The sequence below is a fragment of the Mytilus edulis genome, chromosome 10, assembly GCF_963676685.1.
Source record: "Mytilus edulis chromosome 10, xbMytEdul2.2, whole genome shotgun sequence".
Lineage (NCBI taxonomy): Eukaryota > Metazoa > Mollusca > Bivalvia > Mytilida > Mytilidae > Mytilus > Mytilus edulis.
Genome location: NC_092353.1, coordinates 3086211 through 3111543, shown reverse-complemented (window position 1 = coordinate 3111543; position 25333 = coordinate 3086211). Strand labels below are relative to the sequence as shown.

General features: G+C 32.0%; 2 protein-coding genes and 1 pseudogene across 2 annotated transcripts in view; all 3 read left to right on the top strand.

Annotated features, from left to right (window-relative positions):
* LOC139493154 (uncharacterized) overlaps positions 1 to 23816 on the top strand; it is a 31545-nt gene extending 7729 nt beyond the window's left edge. Inside the window, exons 2-7 of the mRNA XM_071281325.1 lie at positions 13854 to 13993; positions 15788 to 16713; positions 17293 to 18111; positions 20160 to 20362; positions 21465 to 21533; positions 23673 to 23816. Coding sequence (XP_071137426.1) covers positions 13854 to 13993; positions 15788 to 16713; positions 17293 to 18111; positions 20160 to 20362; positions 21465 to 21533; positions 23673 to 23795 — 2280 coding nt within the window. The 3' untranslated portion in view covers positions 23796 to 23816. The remainder of the gene's footprint in view (positions 1 to 13853; positions 13994 to 15787; positions 16714 to 17292; positions 18112 to 20159; positions 20363 to 21464; positions 21534 to 23672) is intronic.
* The window catches only part of LOC139493162 (protein TFG-like), a 195476-nt gene that overhangs the window by 142439 nt on the left and 27704 nt on the right, over positions 1 to 25333 (top strand). The window lies entirely within an intron of this gene.
* LOC139492097 (uncharacterized) lies at positions 921 to 10317 on the top strand (annotated as a pseudogene).

Sequence of the window (25333 nt, the reverse complement as noted above, 5' to 3'; positions counted from 1 at the left end):
AGTAAACATTGAATTACTGATATATGCATATGCAATACAAATACATGTACAAAAATGTACATGTAGTGTCAACAGAACAACTCAGCACACATCATGCACTTAGTAATATTTTAGAGTGATCACAGTGATTATTAGAATAAAATGTAGGATGCAACCTCATAATTAATTATCATTTTAGATTTAAACAAATCATTATCCCACTATGTGGTGGAAGTATGTATCCTATTAAAAGCACAATACCTGAACTTTTTTATTGTATTCTGTAGCAACATAATCAAGTTTTGAGTAGATAATTTTGTGTATTGAGCATTAAGATTAAAATCTGGACCAATCAAATATGAAATTACCTCCAAATTAAGTAATAACCATTTATTTTATGTTATTCTTCTAGCTATGATTCATGTAGGACTTGGGGAGCAGCAAGTGAATGGAATTTTAGCAGAGCTCAATATTCCAACAGTCAGCCATTCCATGTTGGATGAAAGACAAAGAGAAATTGGAGGGGTGATTGAGCATGTTGCAGGGGAGTCTATTAAATAATGAGTAAGAAATGACAAATTTAATGTTTTAATAAAAGAATGATTTTTTATGAACATAAATCTTATACATATTTGTAATGCTTGATCAATTTTTAATTGCGTTATTTTTCTATCCACTATAAATGTTGTGAAAATAAATTGCTTGCAACAATATATCGGTTTACAGTTTATTAAGAATATTTACATGCTGACTATTTGAATTTATTGCTTAACTGCCCTTGGCTTGGTTATGAATGTTTAAAATAAATATATATATGAAATTATTTTCAGATGATTTTTCTTAAATATCATGTATCCCTTCTCTTTATTAATTGTACCAACTTTCATGATTTCTTTACTTTTGTATATATATATGTGTTAAACATGTATTTTCTACTTCAGATGTGATGGAACAGATGACTTAACTGTCTCAGTTGATGCTGTCTGGTAAACAAGAGGAAGTGGTAGAGCATACAACAGTCTGACTGGTAATTAAATATTGACTGAAAAAATTAAAGATCTATATTTAAGTTTTTCCTGGATACAATATAAATGTAGAAATGTAAAAGTATTACTCTTGTATTTATTTGACCTGGCGGGACAGTGTATAATTGTATAATTACATGTAGTAGTAATCTACTGTAACTTTGATAGTGTTACAACTATTTCTTTCCAACTATGCTAGTTGTAGGTGAATGAAATGTATGATATGATCAGTATATTGATAAAAAAAGTAATGTTTCCAATTATTTCTGCCTGCCAATATTATTGCTTAAAGCAAAATTATATGAGCATAAGACAAACATGTGTGGCATTAGGTGTTACCCATGACCGTCTGCCTTTATATTGGCCTGTCCAATATTTAGTTAACATATGAGTTTTTCGCATTTTAATACAATGTTTATTTCAACTAACCACAGATCAATATAATAAACAAGATTCGTATGATTGCAAACGAGATCCACAATAGACCAAAGGAGACAGAAATTAAAAAATATAGGTCCCTGTATGGCCTTCAACAATGAACAAAGCCAATACAGCATAGTCAGCTATAAAATGTGAAACAATTCAAATGAGAAAAAAAATATATATGTAACACATCAAAAAACTACAACCACAAAATTACAGACACCTGCATTTGGTCAGACACATAGTACATACAGAATATGGCATTGTTAAACATGTAAGGGATTACCGACCCTCCACCTGTTGTCAGTGATGTAACAGTACAACATGATAACAAACTAAAAAAATCAGTTGAAAAAGGCTTAACTCATCAGATGTATACATAGAAATAAATCAAACAAAACCATAGAGTGGAGGTGGCCAGGTACAAGTTTGTATATCCCAACAACAAAAAGACATTAAGTACTGATCTGAAAGAACGCACAGTTACTGACAGCTGATTCTAGGCCAACATCAACTAATACAAAAAATCAGGCATCTAAGACAAGCTTGCAGTTCAGTGGTATCACTTTTACCTTCTTAAGTTATGTCCCTTTTCTGTTTCACCAGCTGAAGCATCTGTGTTTATAGAGACATTCATTTTTATTTAACAGGGCATTGCTCAATGATAGGTTCCAAAACCGGGAAGATTTTGGGTTACAAGTGGAGATCAAAGTCCTGTAGAATATGCCAGAAAGCTGAACATGAAGGTAAGATAGTAAGAAAACATACATGCAGAAAGAACTTTACTGGGAGTGCAAAGGCCATGGAACCGGACATGGTGGAAGAAATGGTCACCGACAGTATAGAAAAGGGGGCAAAAATCACAGCCATTATTGGAGACGAAGATACCACTACTATAGCAAGACTTAGGGCTAAAGTTGATCCAAGAATAAAGAAACTCTCAGACAGCAACCACATTAAAAACCTTTCAGTTCCAGTTTATATGATTTAAGAAAAAAACATTCCTGTCTCTCTCAAAAAGTTATTAACTACCTGATTAAATGCTTCAACTACCTCATAGCTAAAGGCAAAGGCAAACCAGAAGAAATTAAACAAAATTTAGATGCACTGTCAAAGCATCCTTTCGGAGACCACAGTGATTGCAATGTCAGTTGGTGTAGGTTTATTGAGGAGCCTGGTCTGAAATATAGGTCATTGCCATATGGTAAACCTTTACATGACAAATCTTTTCAAACTTCACTTACAATTTTATTAGAGAAATACAGAAAAAATCGCGAAAATCTTGCTAATCTAGGAAGCACCCAGAGCAATGAGAGCTTTAACAAAAGTGTTGCCGCTAAAGCACCAAAGAATAGGTTTTATGGTGGTTCTGGAAGTTTAGGCTACCGTATAGCTGCTGCCGTAGCACAGAAAAACAAGGGTCACCAATACACGGTAGATGTAAGGAAGTGTGTTGCCTGTCAGTGATATCCCACTTGTACAAATAATTATTTTTTTATTCATGGGTTTAAAACTTTATGTTATTTACTTGTCAGAAATTCTCAGAACAAGTTTTCAAGGGATAGATAACTACATGTAGTGATGCTAGTATTTTATGAATTTTGTTATCTTCTGAGAGTAAAAAAATATTTACATGTACAAATGGGTTATCAGACTGCATGTTCAGTTTTATGATTCACAAGTTTTATGTTTTCAGAAATTTGTTATATTATTACACTGTTACAAATTTTAGAGACCAAATTTTATGGTGTACTTTATACACATATAATCCCTTTTTGAGGGAGAGTTTAATTTTGCATGAAATGATGGATACCGTCTCACCTATTTTAGTTTTTGATTCATTACTAATAATCAAAAATAGGGCTGTTCTAAATTTTAACTTATAAAGGAGGATAAAGGCTGCACTCAAAACAATTTGTTTTGGTAGGCTGTGTTTTCTTAATAACAATTATGTAAGAATTGTATGTGAAATTAAAAAAAAAATGTCATGGTCTTAATAAAGTGCCCCTTATATCCCCAACCTCCCTACCACTCACACACCCATGTGTTTAATCTTGAACAGTCCTATTGAATGACAGCACATGTATATCCATAAATGATAATGCCAAATAATTAACATAAAGAAACGATCTATTGCTATCTGTCTCTTTTATAATCAAAAGTCTCATTTCATTTTTAGAGACATACAGTATATAAGTGTGCATGTATAGTAAATCAACTATGTTTCTAGTAATTTTGTCATCTTCTGGAATCAAATGTAAAACCTGCATTGTTTTTGAGAATCAAAATAACTTTTATTCTTATTTCTTTAATATCATTTTCATTGCAGGTAAATGTATCAACAGGTCTATCTCCTGGGATATATACCCAAAAGTTAGCTACCCTCAGAGATCTTCAGGCTAGAAAGAGGAGAGCTGTTGCCACTACCCAAGCAGCAAAACTACGCAGAATTACTTTAAAATCAAACCGGTAATTAAGCCTTAATTTTCTTCAGCACACTATTGTGGTTTTTAGCTCACCTGGCCCCGTGAGCCAAGTGAGTTTTTCTAATTACTATGTGTTCATTAACTTTTACAAAATCTTCTTCTTTGAAACTACTCGACCAAACTTAGCAACAATCATTATGGGATATTTTGTTTTAAATAAGTGTGTCAGTTGACCCCACCTACTAACAAACATGACCCCCATGGCTAAAAATAGAACATAGGATAAAAGTGCAAGTTTTGTCTTTTATTTTGAAAAACATTATGAATGAAAAAATCTGACTAAGCAAAAGGGTTTAAAATGTTGCGCTCTACCAATTGTCCATAAACATCAAAATTCATGTTGATATGGACTTGCATTTCAGTTTTAACAAATTTTAAAAGGAATTAATAAAATTGTGACCCGTCTTACAACTTATTTACTACTAATATAAAAAAGAAGGTGTGGTATGATTGCCAATGAGACCACTATCCACAAGAGACCAAAATGACACAGACATTAACAACCATAGGTCAGCCTACAGCCTTCAACAATGAGCAAAGCCCATACAGCATAGTCAGCTAAAAATAGAACATAGGGGCCAAATGCAGTTTTTGGCTTATATCTCAAAAACTAAAGCTTTCAGAGCAAATGTGAGATAATTGTTCAATTGGTCAAGATCTATCAGCCATGAAATTTCAGACGAATCGAACAAATCATTGTTCGGTTACTGCTGCTCAATTGGTAGTTTTAACCAAATTTTGCAGTTTTTATACGATAGCAAAAATTTTAATTTTTCGTCATATATTGCTATCATGTTGGCGTCGTCGTCGTCGTCCGAATACTTTTAGTTTTCGCACTCTAACTTTAGTAAAAGTGAATAGAAATCGATAAAATTTTGACACAAGGTTTATGACCACAAAAGGAAGGTTGGGATTGATTTTGGGAGTTTTGGTCCCAACATTTTAGGAATTAGGGGCCAAAAAGGGCCCAAATAAGCATTTTCTTGGTTTTCGCACTATAACTTTAGTTTAAGTGAATAGAAATCTATGAAATTTTGACACAAGGTTTATGACCACAAAAGGAAGGTTGGGATTGATTTTGGGAGTTTTGGTTCCAACAGTTTAGGAATTAGGGGCCAAAAAAGGGCCCAAATAAGCATTATTCCTGGTTTTCGCACAATAACTTTGGTATAAGTAAATAGAAATCAGTGAAATTTAAACACAAGGTTTATGACCACAAAAGGAAGGTTGGGATTGATTTTGGGAGTTGAGGTCCCAACAGTTTAGGAATTAGGGGCCAAAAAGGGGCCCAAATAAGCATTATTCTTGGTTTTCGCACCATAACTTAAGTATAAGTAAATAGAAATCTATGAAATTTAAACACAAGGTTTATGACCATAAAAGGAAGGTTGGGTTTGATTTTTGGAGTGTTGGTCCCAACAGTTTAGGAATAAGGGGCCCCCAAAGGGTCCAAAATTGAACTTTGTTTGATTTCATCAAAAATTGAATAATTGGGGTTCTTTGTTATGCCAAATCTAACTGTGTATGTAGATTCTTAATTTTTGGTCCCGTTTTCAAATTGGTCTACATTAGGGTCCAAAGGGTCCAAAATTAAACTTAGTTTGATTTTAACAAAAATTGAATCCTTGGGGTTCTTTAATATGTTGAATCTAAAAATGTACTTAGATTTTTTATTATTGGCCCGGTTTTCAAGTTGGTCCAAATCAGGGTCCAAAATTAAACTTTGTTTGATTTCATCAAAAATTGAATAATTGGGGTTCTTTGATATACCAAATCTAACTGTGTATGTAGATTCTTAATTTTTGGTTCCGTTTTCAAATTGGTCTACATTAAAGTCCAAAGGGTCCAAAATTAAACTAAATTTGATTTAACAAAAATTGAATTCTTGGGCTTTTTTGATATGCTGAATCTAAACATGTACTTAGATTTTTGTTTATGGGCCCAGTTTTCAAGTTGGTTCAAATCAGGATCCAAAATTATTATATTAAGTATTGTGCAATAGCAAGAAATTTTCAATTGCACAGTATTCAGCAATAGCAAGAAATCTTCAATTGCACAGTATTGTGCAATAGCAAGAAATTTTCAATTGCTCAGTATTGCACAATAGCAAGAAATCTTCAATTGCACAGTATTGTGCAATAGCAAATATTTTCAATTGCACAGTATTGCGCAATAGCCAGAAATATCTAATTGCACAATATTGTGTAATAGCAAGAAATTTTCAATTGATTGGAGTTATCTTTCTTTGTCCAGAATAGTAGTTGAGTCAACTTAAATCATTGTTTTATACAATATACAATGTATATTCACTTTTACTACCAACTGATAAATTAAAACAATCTTTACCATTCAGTGATAACAAGCACCTTTTGTTACATTTTAATATTTTATGATGTATTTAAATGAGTAGTTATTGTTGCAAACTCCATTAGAAATTTGAATTGAGATCAGTTTTGGAAAAAGGGAAAGGGGGATGTGAAAAAAAAATGGGGGAGGGGGGGGGGTAAATTTTTCTCATTTCAGATTTCATAAATAAAAAGAAAATTTCTTCAAACATTTTTTTAAGAGGATTAATATTCAACAGCATAGTGAATTGCTCAAAGGCAAAAAAAAATTTTAAGTTCATTAGACCACATTCATTCTCTGTCAGAAACCTATGCTGTGTCAACTATTTAATCACAATCCAAATTTAGAGCTGTATCCAGCTTGAATGTTGTGTCCATACTTGCCCCAACCGTTCAGGGTTCAACCTCTGCGGTCGTATAAAGCTGCGCCCTTCGGAGCATCTGGTTTGTTATTATTTTGATTATTATAAATAGGTATAATTTGTAAACAGCAATAATGTTCAGCCAAGTAAGATCTACACAAATTTACTATACATGTATATATGACCAAATTGTTAATTGACCCCTTAAGGAGTTATTGCCCTTTAAAGACGATTTTCGCAATTAGTCCATCAAGTTTGCTTACATTTAAAAATCTTCTCTGAAAAATAGGTGAGCGATTCAGGCTCTTGAGAGCCTCTTGTTTTCAAAACACCCATCTTATCTGAGTGAAAAAAGGAGAACACTGACTTCAATACAATGTAATCCAACATCTAACAACAAGCTCAAGTAGCCCATATGACACAAGCATTCAGTACATATATACAGGAAGAGCATCAAGCAAAGTAAATTCATATTTTGAAATTAACCATTTGTTTTTCTTTGAATTTCAGGAATCAGAAAACATCTGCGTGTGAGATAAGAGAAGGTACAACTTATAAATCAAATGCAGCCCTTTGTGATTTGAAGGAAGAAGATATAAAGGAAATACCACCTCCATCATCAAAACCTGAAAATAATGCCATGTGCTTGAAAGATGCAACAGAATATACTCAAATATATTTTGATATTGAAGCTACAGGTCTCAGTAAGTTTTAAGCCATCACATTGTATCGATCATTTGTTGCGATTTTGCCTTTTTGCATCATTAGCGTTTTGATATACTATCTGGAAAACTACAAAAATTAGAAGTTAGGATTAAAAAACAAAGAAATTATATTTCACTCTTGATAAAATACAGATGTATTTTTTATTATACAAGACAGTTGACGGTAACAAACATTTGCTCTTTATTTAATTTGAAAGTAATAAAAATTCATTCTAGATTCTTTTGTTATTATTTTGAAATTGTTAATATTCAGCTCACTAATTACGAAACATATTAAACGATTTTATGTTCGTTTGACATGTACTTCCTGTTAACACCAGAGTTTTATATATACAGTGGCAGGTCATTTTCTATTAAAGGTTGGGAACAGGATTATCAGATATAAGCATTAAACTCACTGACCCACTTATTTGTTTTTCACTTATTTAATGACAAGAAATCAATCATCTAAATTTATTCTTTGATTTTTTTACAGGTCGAACATCACACATTACTCAGCTATCAGCGATTAGAGGAGAAGAAATGTTTTCTACATATGTGTTGCCATCTTGTGAAATTACCTCAAAAGCAGCAGAAATAACAGGATTAACTTTTCAAAACAATTCTTTATTTTTATGCCCCACCTACGATAGTAGAGGGGCATTATGTTTTCTGGTCTGTGCCTCCGTTCGTCCGTCCATCTGTGCGTCCGTTCGCTTCAGGTTAAAGTTTTTGGTCAAGGTAGTTTTTGAAGAAGTTGAAGTCTAATCAACTTGAAACTTAGTACACATGTTCCCTATGATATGATCTTTCTAATTTTAATTCCAAATTAAAGTTTTGACCCCAATTTTACGGTCCACTGAACATAGAAAATGATAGTGCGAGTGGGGCATCCGTGTACTTGGGACACATTCTTGTTTCATAATGAAATTGTGCCAGCATTAAACATAAAAGCAGGTCTTATTAAGTTTATCCAATTTTTAGAAAAATCTGAAAAAAATGTTCTATTTGGACACAATATTTTCAATTATGACTGTCCTGTGTTGTATAATGCTTTAGATAATTGTAATTTACTTTCTAGATTTGAAAGCAATATTTTAGGTTTTGTTGATACTTTGAAATTGTTTAAAAATGTATATCCAGGTCTGCATTCATACTCTCAATCTAAATTATGTTTAACACTTCTTGATTTTACTTATGGTGCTCACAATGCTGAGGAGGATGTAACTGCATTGCAAAAGCTTGTCAAAGAAAAAATTCATAATACATGTCAAATGAAAACTGCTTTTTATTCAAAAAATTGTATTTTGTATCAATATTCTTGTTTGAAAAAACTACATCAAAATCTTCCATCATTGAAATTACTTATTAATACTAAAGTCATAACCTTAAGAACAGCCACTGTCATAGCTAAGAGTGGGCTTAATTTTTATCTGACATTTAAAGTTAGCTTTTACAAGAAATGGTATATCTGGAATTAAATATAGTTTTACAGAAAAGTGTGGATCATCTGTTAGAGTTACAAAATCATCTAAAATTATTTCAAGTGTATCAGATTTTTTTGAAAAAATGTAGAGAAGCTTTTTTGTTAACATTTTGTAAGGGAATTCAATATTTGCTATACCACTCTTCTCATTCAAATCAATTTATGAAAATACCATATATCAATCAGAATGAAATTTTAGAAAATGATTTTACTTTGAAATCAAGTATTATTTGTGGAACATTATATGGACAAATTTTCTATATAAAGTAAATGATTATGTGTACTTTTGAAGCCGAAACTTTTTATCGCCTTAAAGTAGTTATGCAAATGAATGATCTGAAAACTATACCAATACAGAACGACCAGTTTTTGCAATTTTAGCAAAACTGTTAGTTTAAAATTTTTATTTGTTATGGCTTGAATATTTACTTGGAATATCTGTCATTTTCTTCATACCCAGTTAACCCTCATTATGGTGTTGTGATCCGTGCATTGTTATTGAATCTTGTGCAATTATATTGGGTCAATTTATTATTAATTTACCTTGAAAGTGTTTATGCTTTTCATACAAGTATATTGACTTAATCAGACCATGCTGTTTGGTGTCAGCTAAGGCTCCTAGTTGAAGACTGTACTTTTACCCCTAATAGTTTACTTATATAAATTATGACTTGGATGGAGACAAGATTAAGTTATTGTTATAAGTTCTGTTTATTATTAACTTTACATGGTAGGTCAATGCTATTTGATCTATGCAATCAATTGGAGGTGAACATGTCAGTCTGACATCTGTAACTGACCATGTCTTAAATTTTAAGGAGTGACAAAGTTAAGTTTTTGTGATAAAGTCTGTTTCCTCAGTAACCATATATGGTAGGCCAATGATACTTAGTCAATGGATTCATCCAGATGTGTACTTGTCAGTCTTGTGTACACATGTCACTCAACCATGACCTCATTTGCATGGTCCAAACGTTAAAATTACGTGATTAGGCCTGTTTTTCAATATTCTTCATAATAGGTTAATGATATTTGGTCTACATTCATTTGAAGGATTATTGTGTGTCGGACGCCTGTCAGCTGACCATGACTTCTATTTCACAATTCATTGATCATGTGAAATTTTCAGGAATTTCCAATCTTCAGATACTATAAGCAATATTTTTTTTCTTATTAGGTGTATGGAATTCATTGTATGCACTCTTGTGACACTGTTTTATGCATGTTCTTCCAGATAGTTAGAAAATTTGGTTGCCTTTGCTGATAAAAATTATAACAAGTTGATGTAACAAACTTTGAAATGGATACATGCAGTTGAGAATACATGAATAATTATAGATTTTTCTTCACTTTTTGTGTTATTTTAGTTCTAGCTTAAAAAAAAATAGCACATGATGATCTATTTTTCTTTTTCAAATTTTAGGGAAAATGCATTTGAAAGATTTTGTGACATTTTTTTAAAATTGAAATAAAATCACAAGGTATATTTTAAGAAAATAGAGAAAAATCAAACATTTCTGTACTTTTTGTTTTGTTTTTGGCATCCATTTGTAAATAAAGCGCATGGTGGTATATTTTTTTTTCTTGGAAATGTATGAATAAGATTTTCTGAAAAGTTTGTGAAGTTGTATTTATTAAATAAATGTTTATTCTAAGAAAATAGAGAAAAATCAGGCATTTTCCCGTACTTTTGGTTGTTTTCAGCTTTGTAGCTAAAAATAAAGCGCATGATGATACATTTTTTTTCTTGGAAATTAAGGACAAATGTATCAGGAAGATATTCTGAAAAGTTTGTGAAATTGTATTTATAAAATAAATGTTCAATCTAAGAAAATAGAGCAAAATCAGGCATTTTCCCGTACTTTTGTTTGTTTTCAGCGACTAGCTAAAAATAAAGCGCATGATGGTATATTTTTTTTTATTGGAAATAAAGGACAAATGTATGAGGAAGATATTTTGAAAATATTGCGGGGATGTATTTATTACAAAGATGTTTATTTTAAGAAAATAACAAGAAATCATGAGTTTTCCCGTACTTTTCCAAATTTTAACTAAACTGCTAAAATAACACAATTTGTTGATTGGTTTTAAAGAAAAAAATATTGAAAAATGTAACACTGATATGTATTCTACTTGTTTTGCCACCAATAAAAATATTTGTACACTGTAAATGTATTGTGCATCCTTTTTTATAAGAAACCTGTTTCTCTAGCTTTTCACAACTATGCCATATATGGGTATATTTAAAATGAGTATACCGAAAAAAAGAGTGCATGAACCCATATTTTTTTTTACATTTTCCCTACACGAGTCATCATATTTAATGTTTTTATTCCGTCTAGATGTTTTAAATGGACTAACATGTATTTTACTTAAGAATGAAGCCGGTTGATGATTTGATCCTAATGAAATGTGCTTCAGGCCATCATAAGGGCTTGTGGTTAAATGTATTTTTAACTGAAGATGGAAGATGATTTTATCCTTATGAACTGTTTTGTACTTACACGCCATCATAATGACTTCTAAATGTAGTGATGTTTAAATGAAGCCAGTAGATGATTTTATCCCAATGAACCTTTTTTTCACTTTCTGGCTTGTGGTTTTATTTAATTAACCCTCTTGCTGCCGAGTTTTTTTCTTGCTTTGTCGCGCCAAAAGCATCTTGACGTTTCTTGTCTGTGACGTTGCAAAACTTGTGCCTATCTGTAAAACTGCGCTTTCCCGCCATCCATAATTTTTCCTGCGTCAATGTAGCCGTAATTATGAAAACGATGTATAAGTATTTTTACGGAAGTCAAATATGCTCTAAGATTGTCATAAACGATGTTTTTAATACAAGATAATTTACAAATACAACTTTTAACCTTGGAATATATTTTTTTTAATCTTTCTTGTCTTAAAATAAAGTGAAAATAATATACCAATTGCTATACTAGCTTTAAGGAGGCTCGAGGGTATAAAAATTTCAGAAAAAAATTAAACATTTGTTCTCCATTACAAATTTTATTTATTTCCTTTTGTAGTTGTTACTTTATCATATGGTACAAAAATCATTCAAAACAATCAATTCGTGTTGGCCCCAGATGACTTTCAAAATGTATACATCATTGAAAAAGTTCCAAATTATCTCCCTTTGGTGGAAAAATGCCATTTTTTGGCTCTAAAATTGAAATATCTTTTTCAACTCATCGGTGACCTATCTTTTTTATTATAATTTCCATATGAGCTGTACTTAAACTAAATTATCGTAAAATTTTAGCGATTTCTGTAATAAATTTCTTTTTTTTATTTCGATATTACCTTTATTTCTCCTATTACTTCAACAGAAAAAAAACACCTTTACAAAAATGTATGCTTCTTTCGAAGGCAGATTGTGAGCGCAAATGAACGGTGACCCCACTTTTTTATTTTATTTTTCTATTAACTATAAGATAAAGTTAATTTATAGAAAAATATAGAGAAATCCTAAATAAATGATTTAGACCCGCGAACCCCCTTAAGGGCGACTTTGTTTTATCTTTGTCAAGTGAAATGCATAAATGATTCTTAACCACCTATAAAATAGTGAAATATTTAGTCTCGTTTTTTTTATTAGGTAATTGGTATAATTACTGTAAAAAATCTCTCAAATCATTATATAAACGGCAAAACAACGGCACTCAATGAAAATGAAAATAAAAACAAAGCGTGTACAAATTCATAAAAATAAATAAAATCTCCGAGCAGCTGTTCTATGATTCTATGAACTACTTCTTGTTGTAAAGTATCAATAGTGTCAGCTTAAAATTATCATGATTTCAATCTTTGTTTCGGTAGACGAGGAAATATTTTTTATATAAAAATTATTATCCATATTCATTTTGCTTATTTTTTAATCATGTTAACTTTGTTATAATTTTGTTGATCACTTATTGCTCAAAATTTTAGAGAATACAAATTTAAAAAAAAAACATAGTAAAAACGAGGAAAGAAATTCTCTGAAATGAATTTCTATTGTCTACAAGTGAACCTGAATCAATAATAAATCAGTTTCATTTACTATGATAAAGTACACACTGTAATTGACATACACGAAATATCTTTAAATCTGTTAATTGATAAATTATTCTCTTCTCAACGTTCAGTGGCAAATATTTCATGCAATATTAAGGACGTCTGAAATTCAATATACAATAAATCTATTGCTCAATGAGTCCTACTAAGTAAAAGATCTGTGGTGAATGCCAGAAAAAAAGAGGTTGCCACTGGGAAAGGATATCTATGATGTATATATGATAGGAATAGAAATCATTGTGTCTACTACTAAAACATCCCCATTTCGAATAAAAATAAACATTTTTAAGGCATGCAGTGCTTCCATGATGAAACAGGTTTAAAATGTATTGAAATATCGTATTGCAATATAAGTACATCGGTTAACATGTGTGTACTTTAAGTTTTACAAAAAAAAAATCCTAGCTGAGATTTCAATCGTGGTATTTGAGCCCTAAATAAAGTATCCAGTTCTTTTAAATAAAGCGTGTACGGTGTATTGTGAATGAATATTAATATTTAACGTAATCAAGTATTATAAATAATAACAGTTACCTTTTTTATGATTATTTATCAGGGATAAGATTTTTGATTTATATGAGATATTCTTATTGATAGATGTACGAAAAAAAAACCCACCGTAAAACAAATTTCTCAAAAGAATGCAACATTTTACATGAAAATGACGAACTAGATAATTAGTAAACACGTTAAATAAGTTTGTATTATAGTACTAACAAGCTTATGATCCTGTATCATTTCTTGACATCCGTTTAAAGTATACTTTTAAAGCATTTTATTCAGTTTGCTTCATTCCCGCCAGAATCGCCCTTTTGACGCCGTATTTTGACGTTGTCAGTGCCCTTGAGTATTGTGACGTTACAATGGACCTTTGACGTTCTACACAATCAACAAGATTTGTGTGTAGAAGCCATAAATGTCCCTTTGGCAGCAAGAGGGTTAAAGCCAGTAGATTATTGTGATCCTTATGAATTGTTTTTGTACTTTCAGGCCATCATAAGGGCTAGTGGTTACATTAAAGATTTCAGTGTAACAAGTGTTGTCTTAGATGACTGGATATTGTATTGTTTGACCTCAGACGGTCATTTGTTCAGGGTCAGCAGACAACAAATTTTTAGTCAGCAGCAAAAGTAAGTTATTTCCCTTTACTGAATCCATTTCTATATCAGATTTTCAACCTTACAAACAGGGTGATATATATATATATATATATATATATATACCTTCAAGAAATTTGTTTTGGCATAGATTTTTACGAACATTGCATTATTTTTCTTTACTCATGTTTTAATAGAATAAATTATTTAATAGTTTATATTATAGAATCAGGCAAAAGGTCACTGATAATAATATACTGACAGTAATAATGTTTGATTCTATTAGGTTGTTTTGTTTTAATTTGTTTATATTCTCACAGAAAAAGAATAGCCTTTTTTATATTAAGACTTGAATAATTAATTTGTGACCACTGCCAATGAAACCTGCAGTTAGTTTGTCCTATAAGTCATTATAAGTAGAGCTGAGTTTTCAAACTGCCGCTTTATTTAGATTTCAGAAATCTATTCCTCTGAAATTAGTTGATCAATTTCATACAAACTTGAATAGATCTAGAGTATCTAGTTTCCTGATGATTTTTCTGTCAACATGGTCAATCAACCTATCAAACACAGACAAAAAGACACAACATTGTTTAATATTTAAAGTTCATATGGATGGAGAAAATATAACAGAGCCAAAATGTTAAAATCTACATTATTTTTGTTAGTAGACTAATGTACTTACTTTCTATTTCAATCAAGATAATCAGATGTTTCCTTACCCTTTAATGATGAAAATAAATGGTCACAACCGTTATAAATTTCATGCGTCCAAAGTGCTGTTCTGGATTTACCTTCATCATTTATTATAACCAGAATTTAGGAGGGTTACATATTACATACACCATGTCAATATGTCTGTATTGTCATCTATTGAACTTCCTCTTTTTATCAGCAGCTAATGACAGTGATGAGTTCAATTTATTTAGCACTTTTCAGATAGGTCAGACATGTACATGTTCACAAATCCTTTTATTTTTTTTCATATTGAATAAACTTCAAAGTTTTCTGTCACTTCTCTCTCCACTATTCAGTCAGAGCTAAGAAATATATAAGTCTAAATGTGCTTATGACTCATAGAGGTCTAAATTTGTAGCTTTCAAGATTTGTCTCCCTTTAATTTAAGACAAATTTTGACTTCAATTTGTCAATAAATGTTAACAAGAAATATTTGACAGTGACCTGAATTAAAATGTTGCAAATATTGACTCCTAAAAGTCGATAAGTTACCAAAAATGGTCATCATCAAATCCCATGCACATGAAAAAAATCTAGCATCAACATGAAATTATTACAACATTGAAAGACAATGCTTTGACTTTAATAGAACTAAAGAGAAATATGCATGAAAACCTGTTTACTTCCTTTACAATGCAACCATCTATACCCACACAAAATGAGAAAAATAAAAGAGAATTTAATATAGATAGCTCAGGTCCTTGTGAACTCTCAGACAGGTTTATGATGTTATAGGTGGTGCACTTTGGCCACCAATCCAATAAAATCTTTTCATAAACATATTACTAAATAGACCTTAACAAATCTGTCATTTTCTATCTAAATAAGTCTTGAAAATGAAGACACATTTTTATAATAAATACCTTTTTTGACTTCTGTAAGTCATAAACAAAAAAGACTTGTGTAGGTCAAAGCTCTGACTGATATTATATCTTCATATTCTGTCAGTAGCTTGGTAGTGATGAGTTGTAGAGCATAACTAGTTGCTGTCATACATTTATTTGAGTTACATTGTACATTAGTAGTCTTTTAGAAGAAGGTGACATTTACTATGCTTATACATGTAACTTCATTTGATATTATTTTCAGAAGTCTTTCAGAAGAAGATGACATTTTCCAAGATTTACTTACAGCCAATGACCTTGAACTTTCTGTAGCAACAGAACAGGTGTATGTTTTGACATCAGCTGATTTAGTCCACAACTTTGGTCAAGGTTATATCATATCCATTTGTCTCTATGGTTACAATTTGTTGACAGTTTGTCATCATGAAGGCTATAATGAACTGGATCTACATTCAATTCATTCACATTCTGGTCAATATACATTAACCTTAAGGAGAAAATTTGTGTTAAACTTTCCAAACACCAACAGCAATGTGCCACAGTCTTCTAAGGTATTTTATATGGTTGCTGAATCAGAAAATCTACATGTTAAGTCCAGTGACTGTTTAAGGATTTCTAGGAACCTGTTCAAATCATTGCTAGGTAGTGAACTTGCATTAATGAATTCAGCAGTTATTCTGGTTTGTCCTCCATTTGGATCTGTTTTTTATGCACCTATCAAATCAATAGATGATGAAATGACGGAAACAGTGTTCCATAAATTGACTTTATTTTGCCACACAAGTAAACAAGTTCTTGGAATTGACAAAATATGGTTTCCCACAAAATGGGAAGAAGAGAATAGAAATGAAGAAAATACAGAAAAAGAAATTAAAAATCTGGATGGTTTGTTTTTGGTAACAAATGATGGAAAATGTATTCTGATCTCCTCGTGGAGTAACAATGGAGCACAGTTTGTACCTATTAATATACCGGGTCCTGTAGAATGTTTTAGTATCTTTACAAACACACTGTACCATTCTAACTGCAGAGATCTGATTGAAAGTGAAATTTGTGCTGAATGTGATAACAAAACTGGCACAGTAACTGCACATATTGTGAATCAACAAAGTTTAGGGATTTGTAATGTACAACATGTGGTTACTGTGCAAGATCAGTCTTTAGTGGAAGGTAAAAATAATAACATTATACCGGGTTTTTATCGTTTTTGTCAATATGTTTTTAGTCAAGGATCGAATTTTATTACAGAAACACATCAGTAGACAAACATATTTGTTGCTGCATCTTTCACAGGAATTAGCCTGAAGGGTCCTTCTAACTTGTCAGTTGTGAAATGTTGAACAGCAAACAAATGTCTCTAAAGTCAAATAAATTTATGCAGTAATGCAAAACTTCTATACCAGTCATAGTCTTACAAATTTTTGAAATAATTTTACATAGATTATCCAAATGATGAATGATCTCGTTACAAAACCAAACTTACCAAATGACAAGAAACATTCAGATATACAAAAGATAAATACTGAACACACGAACATGTGATGGGATGTTCATGTTTGAAAGGCTACATGTTGAAGACTGTACTTTGACCTATAATGTTTTACTTTTACAAATTGTGACTCAGATGGAGAGTTGTCTCATTGGAACTCATACCACATCTGCCTATATAATGTATATATATATTTAATTTTTGTTTTCAATGTACTACATGTATGTATATAATCTGATTAGTATAATTTTATGTTTTAGGTACTCCTTGTCTTTTGTTCTACCAAACAAAATCTGGTCAATGTTGTGTTGTTAGTCCAGCAAAGATTGAGAAAAATACACAACATTCAGGGGGAGATAACCCAGGACAGCAGATCAAAGATGTTTTAGTTAACCTGGAAAAATGTCATATAGAAAAAGAAAAATTGACTGCGTTAGAAAAATCTCATCACACTTTTATCAGCCAACTTAGTGTTGCTAACTTTTTAATATGTATTGAAGGGAGTGATCAACTTTTTAAACACAAATTTACTCTGCGATATTTACCACATTCTTTAGAGTTTGAATTGAACTATGAATTAACTAATTGTAGTAATGTTTACTTTTCATCAGATTGGAACCTTCTTATGTCAGTGAAGCGTATAGAATCAAGTTTAACAAAGTCAGTCTTGTTTAATCTGCACAAAGGATTAAAACTAAATGAGTGCATTGCAATCTCAACTGTTTTACCTGATCAGAATGTTTATCTCCCTTATGAGGTGCAAATTCAGCTTCAGTTGGAAATTCCAAGGGACATAATTAACAATACTGATTGCTCTGTAATTTTACCAGTGATTTTAACTTCAAAAATTTTAGATATCATTTATTTTATTGGGGATGAAAAACACCACAAAAAGTTTATGAATGAACCAGTATTTGATCATAAAAAGGTAGTGAGAGACTTGGCTTTAAGTCGCCCAATAGCAAAGTGTCTCCTGAATGCTGACAATAGTGGTGAAATTGTTCATAATCCAGTAACATTACTCATACATAAACCACTAGATATACTGAACCTCAGAGATATCAGAAGATTAGGAAAAGGTTACTTCTTGTTATTTATAGGAAAATGTTTTAAGATTTCTTAAGTACAAGGAAAAAGACAGGCAACTCCTCATCCAAAAGAATAAAGACTTTAAATACAAATTTTCATAACCAAAAACTAGACTAAACAACAACAAAAAACCCACCAAGATAAAAAAAGGGGAATGCAGGTACTCTCCAGGAGGAAGCAGTTTCTGCATCACCTGACAAACCCTTGATATTGTTTGTATTAAGTAGAATTTGATGACAAGTAGTACATGGTTACATTTCACAAACAAGTAAATAGGTTGGGAGTTGTGGTACATGATTTTGAAATGATGCTATTAAGAAGTGTAAAGTTATCACTATTATTTTAGTTTTAATATTTTGTGATAATGAATTCTTAAGATATAAATAACCAGAAGTTTGAAATGTTTGGAGTCTTGACAAGCTCTGAATTAATGAGGCTTGTGGGTATAAGATTTTCAGACAAAAAATATACATGAATTTTTCATTACAAATTTTATTTATTATCTTAAATAGTTGTTACTTTATCATAAAGTACAAAAATCATTCCAAAAGACCAATTTGTGTTGGCCCAAAGTGACTTTTAAAATGTAGATATTAATAAAAAAGCTCCAAATAATCTCCCTTTGGTGCAAAAATGCCATTTTTTAATTTAATTCTTTTTTATTTTGATTTTACCGATATTTCCCCTATTACTTCAACAGAAAAAAAGGACATTAACACAAATGTATGCTTCTTTGGAAGGCTGATTGTGAACGTAAATGAACGGTGACCCCATTTTTTCATTTCATTTTTCTATTAAGTATAAGATAAAGTTCATTTATAGAAAAATATAGAGAAATCCTATATTAAATTTTAAAAAAATATTTAGACCCGCGAGCCCCCTTAATTAGAGATAATCCTAAAAATAACATCAATGTCTTCCAAATGACAAAACAAACTTATCCTAAAGGCAGAGATATACATTCTCAACAAATTTATATTTGTAATAACATTGAAGACAGGTTCTGACTAATTTTTTTCCTTACAGTATGTTTTTGTGGTGTGAATATTGACATAAACCAAGGTCAATTCCAACTACAAGTACTCCATGTACTGTGGTTCTATAAGCCCTTTCATATATTAGTTATATACATTGAGCAGTGGTGGATCCAGGGAGAGGGTTTCAACCAGGTTGGAACATACCCCCCTTTTTTTTAACGATCAATGCATTCGAATGGGGACATTTAGTTGGAACCCCTCTTTCTCCTTGGTTGGGAACCTCCCTTTCAAAAATGGCTGGATCCTCCCCTGCCTCAATTTTTGCACACAGACACACACACACAAATTCCTTACATGAAATACTAAATGTTATATCTTCTCCAGTACTCTAGCCAAATTTCTCTGATATTATAATGTTGTATTCTAGTGTTATTAACTGGTGGTTTCTGTTTTGGCCCTGTTATAGATTCGAGGTAATTCTCTGATAAAGAATTTATAACGGGGCCAATACAGAAACAGCCAGTTCATAACACTTTTACTAATGATTAAAATGATTTTATTCAGAATAATCTAAGAAGTTGAACATAAAGAAGAATTTCATATATAAAGTTGTACATGGATTTTTTGTCAATATTGTCAGATGTAATTTCTGAATTCTGGTCCAACTACTTATTATGCTATTACAATTTATTTTATCTGGCAAATATCAAGTATATAAATTCAAATGTATTTTATGCAACAATACATTCAAAATGAACTGTTAAACAACCTGAGGTGTAAGAAAATTGAAACCAGAAGTGAATGCCCCGTATTAGCCAATGGGCCAATACAGCTTTTTCCATATTGGCCCTGTCGAAAAATATTTAAAACTCCTTATTTTTATTTGATAGGACAGTGTCATCAGTATTGCACATGCTGATTTATCCCTATTAGGGCTGATTTGCTCATATCAATATAATATTATAATATAAGTTGTAGATGAAGCTGCCATATTGAGATATCTTCTCCAGGACAGTAACCAGATTTCTGATATCAATATAACATTATAATATCTGTTGTAGATGAACCTGCCATATTGAAATATCTTCTGAAGGACTCTGACCAGATTTCTGATATCAGTAATAAAGCGTTAACATTATCAGTCTGTGGTGGGAGTAAAGTCCATGTTGATGTCAGTATAGAGGACCAAATAGTTATCTCCCTTCAATCCACAGACCTACCACTGTGTACAGCCATAAGAGTGGCCATATTAGACAGGTTACAGGTGATTATAGAGTTATCTCCCTTCAATACACATACCTACCACTGTGTACAGCCATCAGACTGGCCATGTTAGACAGGTTACAGGTAATTATAGAGTTATCTCCCTTCAGTCCACATACCTACCACTGTGTGCAGCCATCAGATTGACCATATTAGACAGGTTTCAGGTAATTATAAAATTATCTCCCTTCAGTCCACAGATCTACCACTGTGTGCAGACATCAGACTGGCCATATTAGACAGATGACAGGTAATTATAGAGTTTTCTCCCTTCAGTCCACATACCTACCATTATGTACAGCAATCAGACTGGCCATATTAGACAGGTTTCAGGTAATTATAGACCAGTAGAAGAAGTTTGGTCCTAGATTTGTAACTAGCTACTGAAAATTATGTAAGAAGCTCCACTTACCGGTAAGCATATCTAAACATAGTTAAAAGTGTGAGGCCATTGTGATCTCCTTTGTTTTTAAGAAGGTTGCATAAATCTCCCTCACTCCTAGTTTCGTCTATAAACTTTTAATCCTTATAATGAACGCAAGGAGACATGGGGTATTTGTTAGCATAACAGCACCCCAACAACAGAACATACTATTGGATAATTTAAGGAGAACATAAATTTATCAAGAATGAATAGTGGTTAATGTCAAGCTCTGTTAATTTATAACTGTTAAAAAAGAGGGGTGAAAGATACCAGAGGGACAGTTTATAATCTTTAAACCTTGTGAAAAAAATCAATAGAAACAAAAGTGCTATTAACACTCACTTCTCCAAATGCATGTACACAATAGATATTAAGATATGACATACACCAACAACCAATCAGGCTCTGACAGACACATGATAAAATGGCAGGTTTAAAATACTTTTTGTGATCTGAGCTCCCTGCCTTTTTAATCTTAATCAGAAAGTAAACAGAACACACACAAAAAACATATACCGTGATACAAATCAGTACTGGAAAGGCACTTAACTTTCAAATAACGATAGTAGTAGGTTTCTGCAATCGTTACCAAATAAGTGCATTTGTTAGAATATTAATACAAAATAAGTATTTAAAATGCTATGTTGTTTTACATCAAAATGTTTTCTTCTTATTTTAGGGTCTTGACAAGAATAAAGAAAACAGTTTCACCATGACTTCAATTCAAACAAAGTTAAAACTTCATCAGGTAAGACTGCTAAATTACTACAGGTGTCATGTGTGTATTGTTAATGTCTATTAATTACAAGTACAGCAATTCTGTCGGTCTAACCAGTTAAGATTGCCAATTTAGAGTAAATGTCTTGTGGTTACATCAATAACAATTGCCCAAACTTCAGCAAGTGTCTTGTGGTTACATCCATAACAATTGCCAAACTTCAGCAAGTGTCTTGTGGTTTCATCAATAACAAATGCCCAAACTTCAGCAAGTGTCTTGTGGTTTCATCCATATCAATTGACAAACTTCAGCAGGTGTCTTGTGGTTTCATCCATAACAATTGACAAACTTCAGCAAGTGTCTTGTGGTTTCATCCATAACAATTGACAAACTTCAGCAAGTGTCTTGTGGTTAGATCAATAACAATTACCCAAACTTTAGCAAGTGTCTTGTGGTTACATCAATAACAATTGTCAAATTTCAGCAAGTGTCTTGTGCTTACATCAATAACAATTGCCAAACTTCAGCAAGTGTCTTGTGCTTACATTTAAAACAATTGCCAAATTTCAGCTTGTGTCTTGTGGTTAGATCAATAACAATTACCCAAACTTTAGCAAGTGTCTTGTGGTTACATCAATAACAATTGCCAAATTTCAGCAAGTGTCTTGTGCTAACATCAATAACAATTGCCAAACTTCAGCAAGTGTCTTGTGGTTACATCAATAACAATTGCCAATCTTCAGCAAGGTTTCTTGTGGTCACAGCAGATAAGATTTCTAATTACAGCATGTATAGGATATATATATATATAACTCGTCTAAACATCAACCCAACAATGTTAGATCTGTAAATTTGCTTTCGCAAATTTTTTGTTCTTCCCTCGCCGGGATTCGAACCCATGCTACTGAGATTTTGTGACACCAAAACGCCTGCACTGTAGCCGTCCCGCTAGACCACACGACCACCTGGGCTTCACAATAATAAAGCTTTCGGTGGCCGTGTGTTTCCTTTCCTCATCAGTTTTAATCTAGCAGCGTACTACAGTACATGATATATAAGGCATGGAGATGTTATTGTTACAGATCAGCTCAATTATCTATAGTAAAGGATCCTACAAATTAATGCAAGATACAGTCACAGAAAATAATTATATTAATAAGTACGTCTGAGTCAGTGACAACTCTACAACAGATTTTTCCTATTTTCTGTGACAAAACAACAAAAAATTTGCAAAAGCAAATTTACAGATCTAACATTGTTGGGTTAATGTTTAGATGAGTTGTATATATATATATTTGAGGAGCTACATTTAACTGTTAGAAAAGAGACCAAGTAATCTAAGGTCAACTTTGTATTACAGTGCTGGAACTTTAGGGTTTTTTAACTATTCCACAGAAAGTTTATGATTTTTATTTTATTTTGATTATTTGTGTTTTAACGTCACTTTTAAGCACCGCTTTTGGGCTATCTTGTTGGGGCCAGTTTTTATTGGTGGAGGAAGCCAAAGTGCCCGTAGAAAAAGATTGGAGTTGAACGCACAAGCATGAGCAGGGTTCAAACTCACAACCACTGTATTGACTGGCTAGTAATAACAGTAGTTACTACTTAGACCAATCGGCCACCCAGGCCCCAGAAAGTGAATGAAATTTATATTGTCCTGCATACTGATATATCATGTCAGTGTCAAAGCTCTGACTATTGGGCTAATGATACATGTGATCCCCTCACTAATTTCCACAGAAAGGTCACATGATTTAGCTCCTCCAATCAGGTCTCCTTTTGGTCACATCTGGTACTATTAATTAAGGAATACATAAAGAAAGATTGCTTTAATGGTCTTCACTAGTATACAGAAAATAGTATATATATAACATCAATGTAAAACAAAATTATAAATTCATGACTTGGGGTTGGGGTCAAGGGTTCAAAGCCTGGCTGTGCCAAACGAAAGACTTAAAAACTGGTATGTGCTGCTTCTCAGCAGCCAAGTATTGTTTTTATTGCAATTTTAATTTTATGCCCCCTCCGTAGGAGAGGACTTATTTTAAAAGTTTTATCCATCTCTATATCTGTCTGTACCTGTCAAAGTTGGTTTCTGTTCTCTAAATTTGTTTGCCTCAACCAAATGTTGTTATTAACTGAGTATTATAGTTCTATGATTTGTTCCAGGAATTAATGAATGAGCTTCATCAGCTGGAGGAGGATAATGCTACTACTGGTTCATCAGATGTTGGTAGGAGAACAATACTAGACATTTACAAAAAGTTAAGACAGATACATACTTTTATTTAATAAAATCATTTTAATATAGAATTTGCGTGTTTTGTTGTTCATACGTTACTTCTGTTGCAGAAAGCAAGACATAGAGATAGTGATTCAGCGGTGGTAGCATTAACTAACTTCTTCAAAGCTTGATATTTTAGAAAGGTAGAAGACCTAGATCCTTTATACTTTTTATATAGATGCCTTATGTTATGAAATTTCCATGTCCACAGTCCTAGGGCTCATTTTCATGGTTCAGTGCACTACTTGAAAAAAACTAAGATTTTTTGTTACCGGTAACTTAATTTCTCTCTTGATAGGATAAATATACATTTGTATTTGGTAAATGCATACCTTGCAATGCCGTCATGCCTGTCAGACAGTTTTCATTTGAATCAAACCTTATTTAATAGATCATTGAACAAGGTAAACTTTTCATGGTCAAGTCCATTTCTCAGATACTGTACCCAATATGTCTACTATATTTGGTGTATGGAATGACTGTAAGGTGTCATCTGACCTTGACCTCATTTTTTATGGTTCAGTGATTAGTTCTTTTTTGTGTTTTGGTCTGTTTTTTTTTTATACTGTATGCAATAGGTCAACTTTATATGGTGTATGGAAACATTTTTATGATGTACATGTCAATCGGACACTTATCATCAAACATTGAATTTGCCACTGGACGTTAAGCAACCAACAATCAATCAATCAATCAAACGTTGACTCAATTTTATGGGTAATTGGTCAATGTTATGTTTTCCTGGTTTGTTTAAAGATACTATAAACAATATGTCAACTATATAAAAAGTGAAAGCATGGACTGATTGTGAGGTGAACATATGTCTGTCCGGTAGGGTTGATCTATAAACCTTTATCTCATCCTCATGCTTCTTTGGTCAATATAAAGTTGACCTGGTTTGGAGGGTTTCTTGTATACCATCAATAATAGGTGAACTATATTTGTTGGATGGAATAATTGTAATGTGTACATGTATTATTGGCTTGGTTTATCTGACCTCACCCTAGTTTTCTTTGATCAAGTAAAGTTAATGCAATACTTGAAATAAAACTAATTAGGAATTTCATCATAAAATTCAATGGTCAGTAAAGCAGGCGAGACATTTCAGTGTGTCCACTCTTGTTTTTTGTGATAAGAGCAGAATGAATGTATCTGTGTCACTGATTGATGCAATTAATAATCCCTAATTTGATTCTTGATCAATATTGAGGCTAAACAAGACCAAAAATGCATACTACAGATTAAGGAGCAAACATTAGGTCAAACATTGAAGGAACTCCAAACACAGAGGGTGCCAGATGAAGCCATATATCAAGAAGTTATTACTTGTAGTTGAGTCTTTGCTTTTACTTCTTAAAATGCTGTATGATGATTAGCCAAAAAGGAGAAAACACCAATTTCCAAGTCTTTGGGGTCACCAAGCTATTAATTTATACCACCACCTCCTGCACTCAGGCCAACATGGCTACCACTAAAGTGATTTATACAATTTGAATAGCACAATAAGGTAGCAACCAATTTTGTTTGTTTATTACACACATTTCTT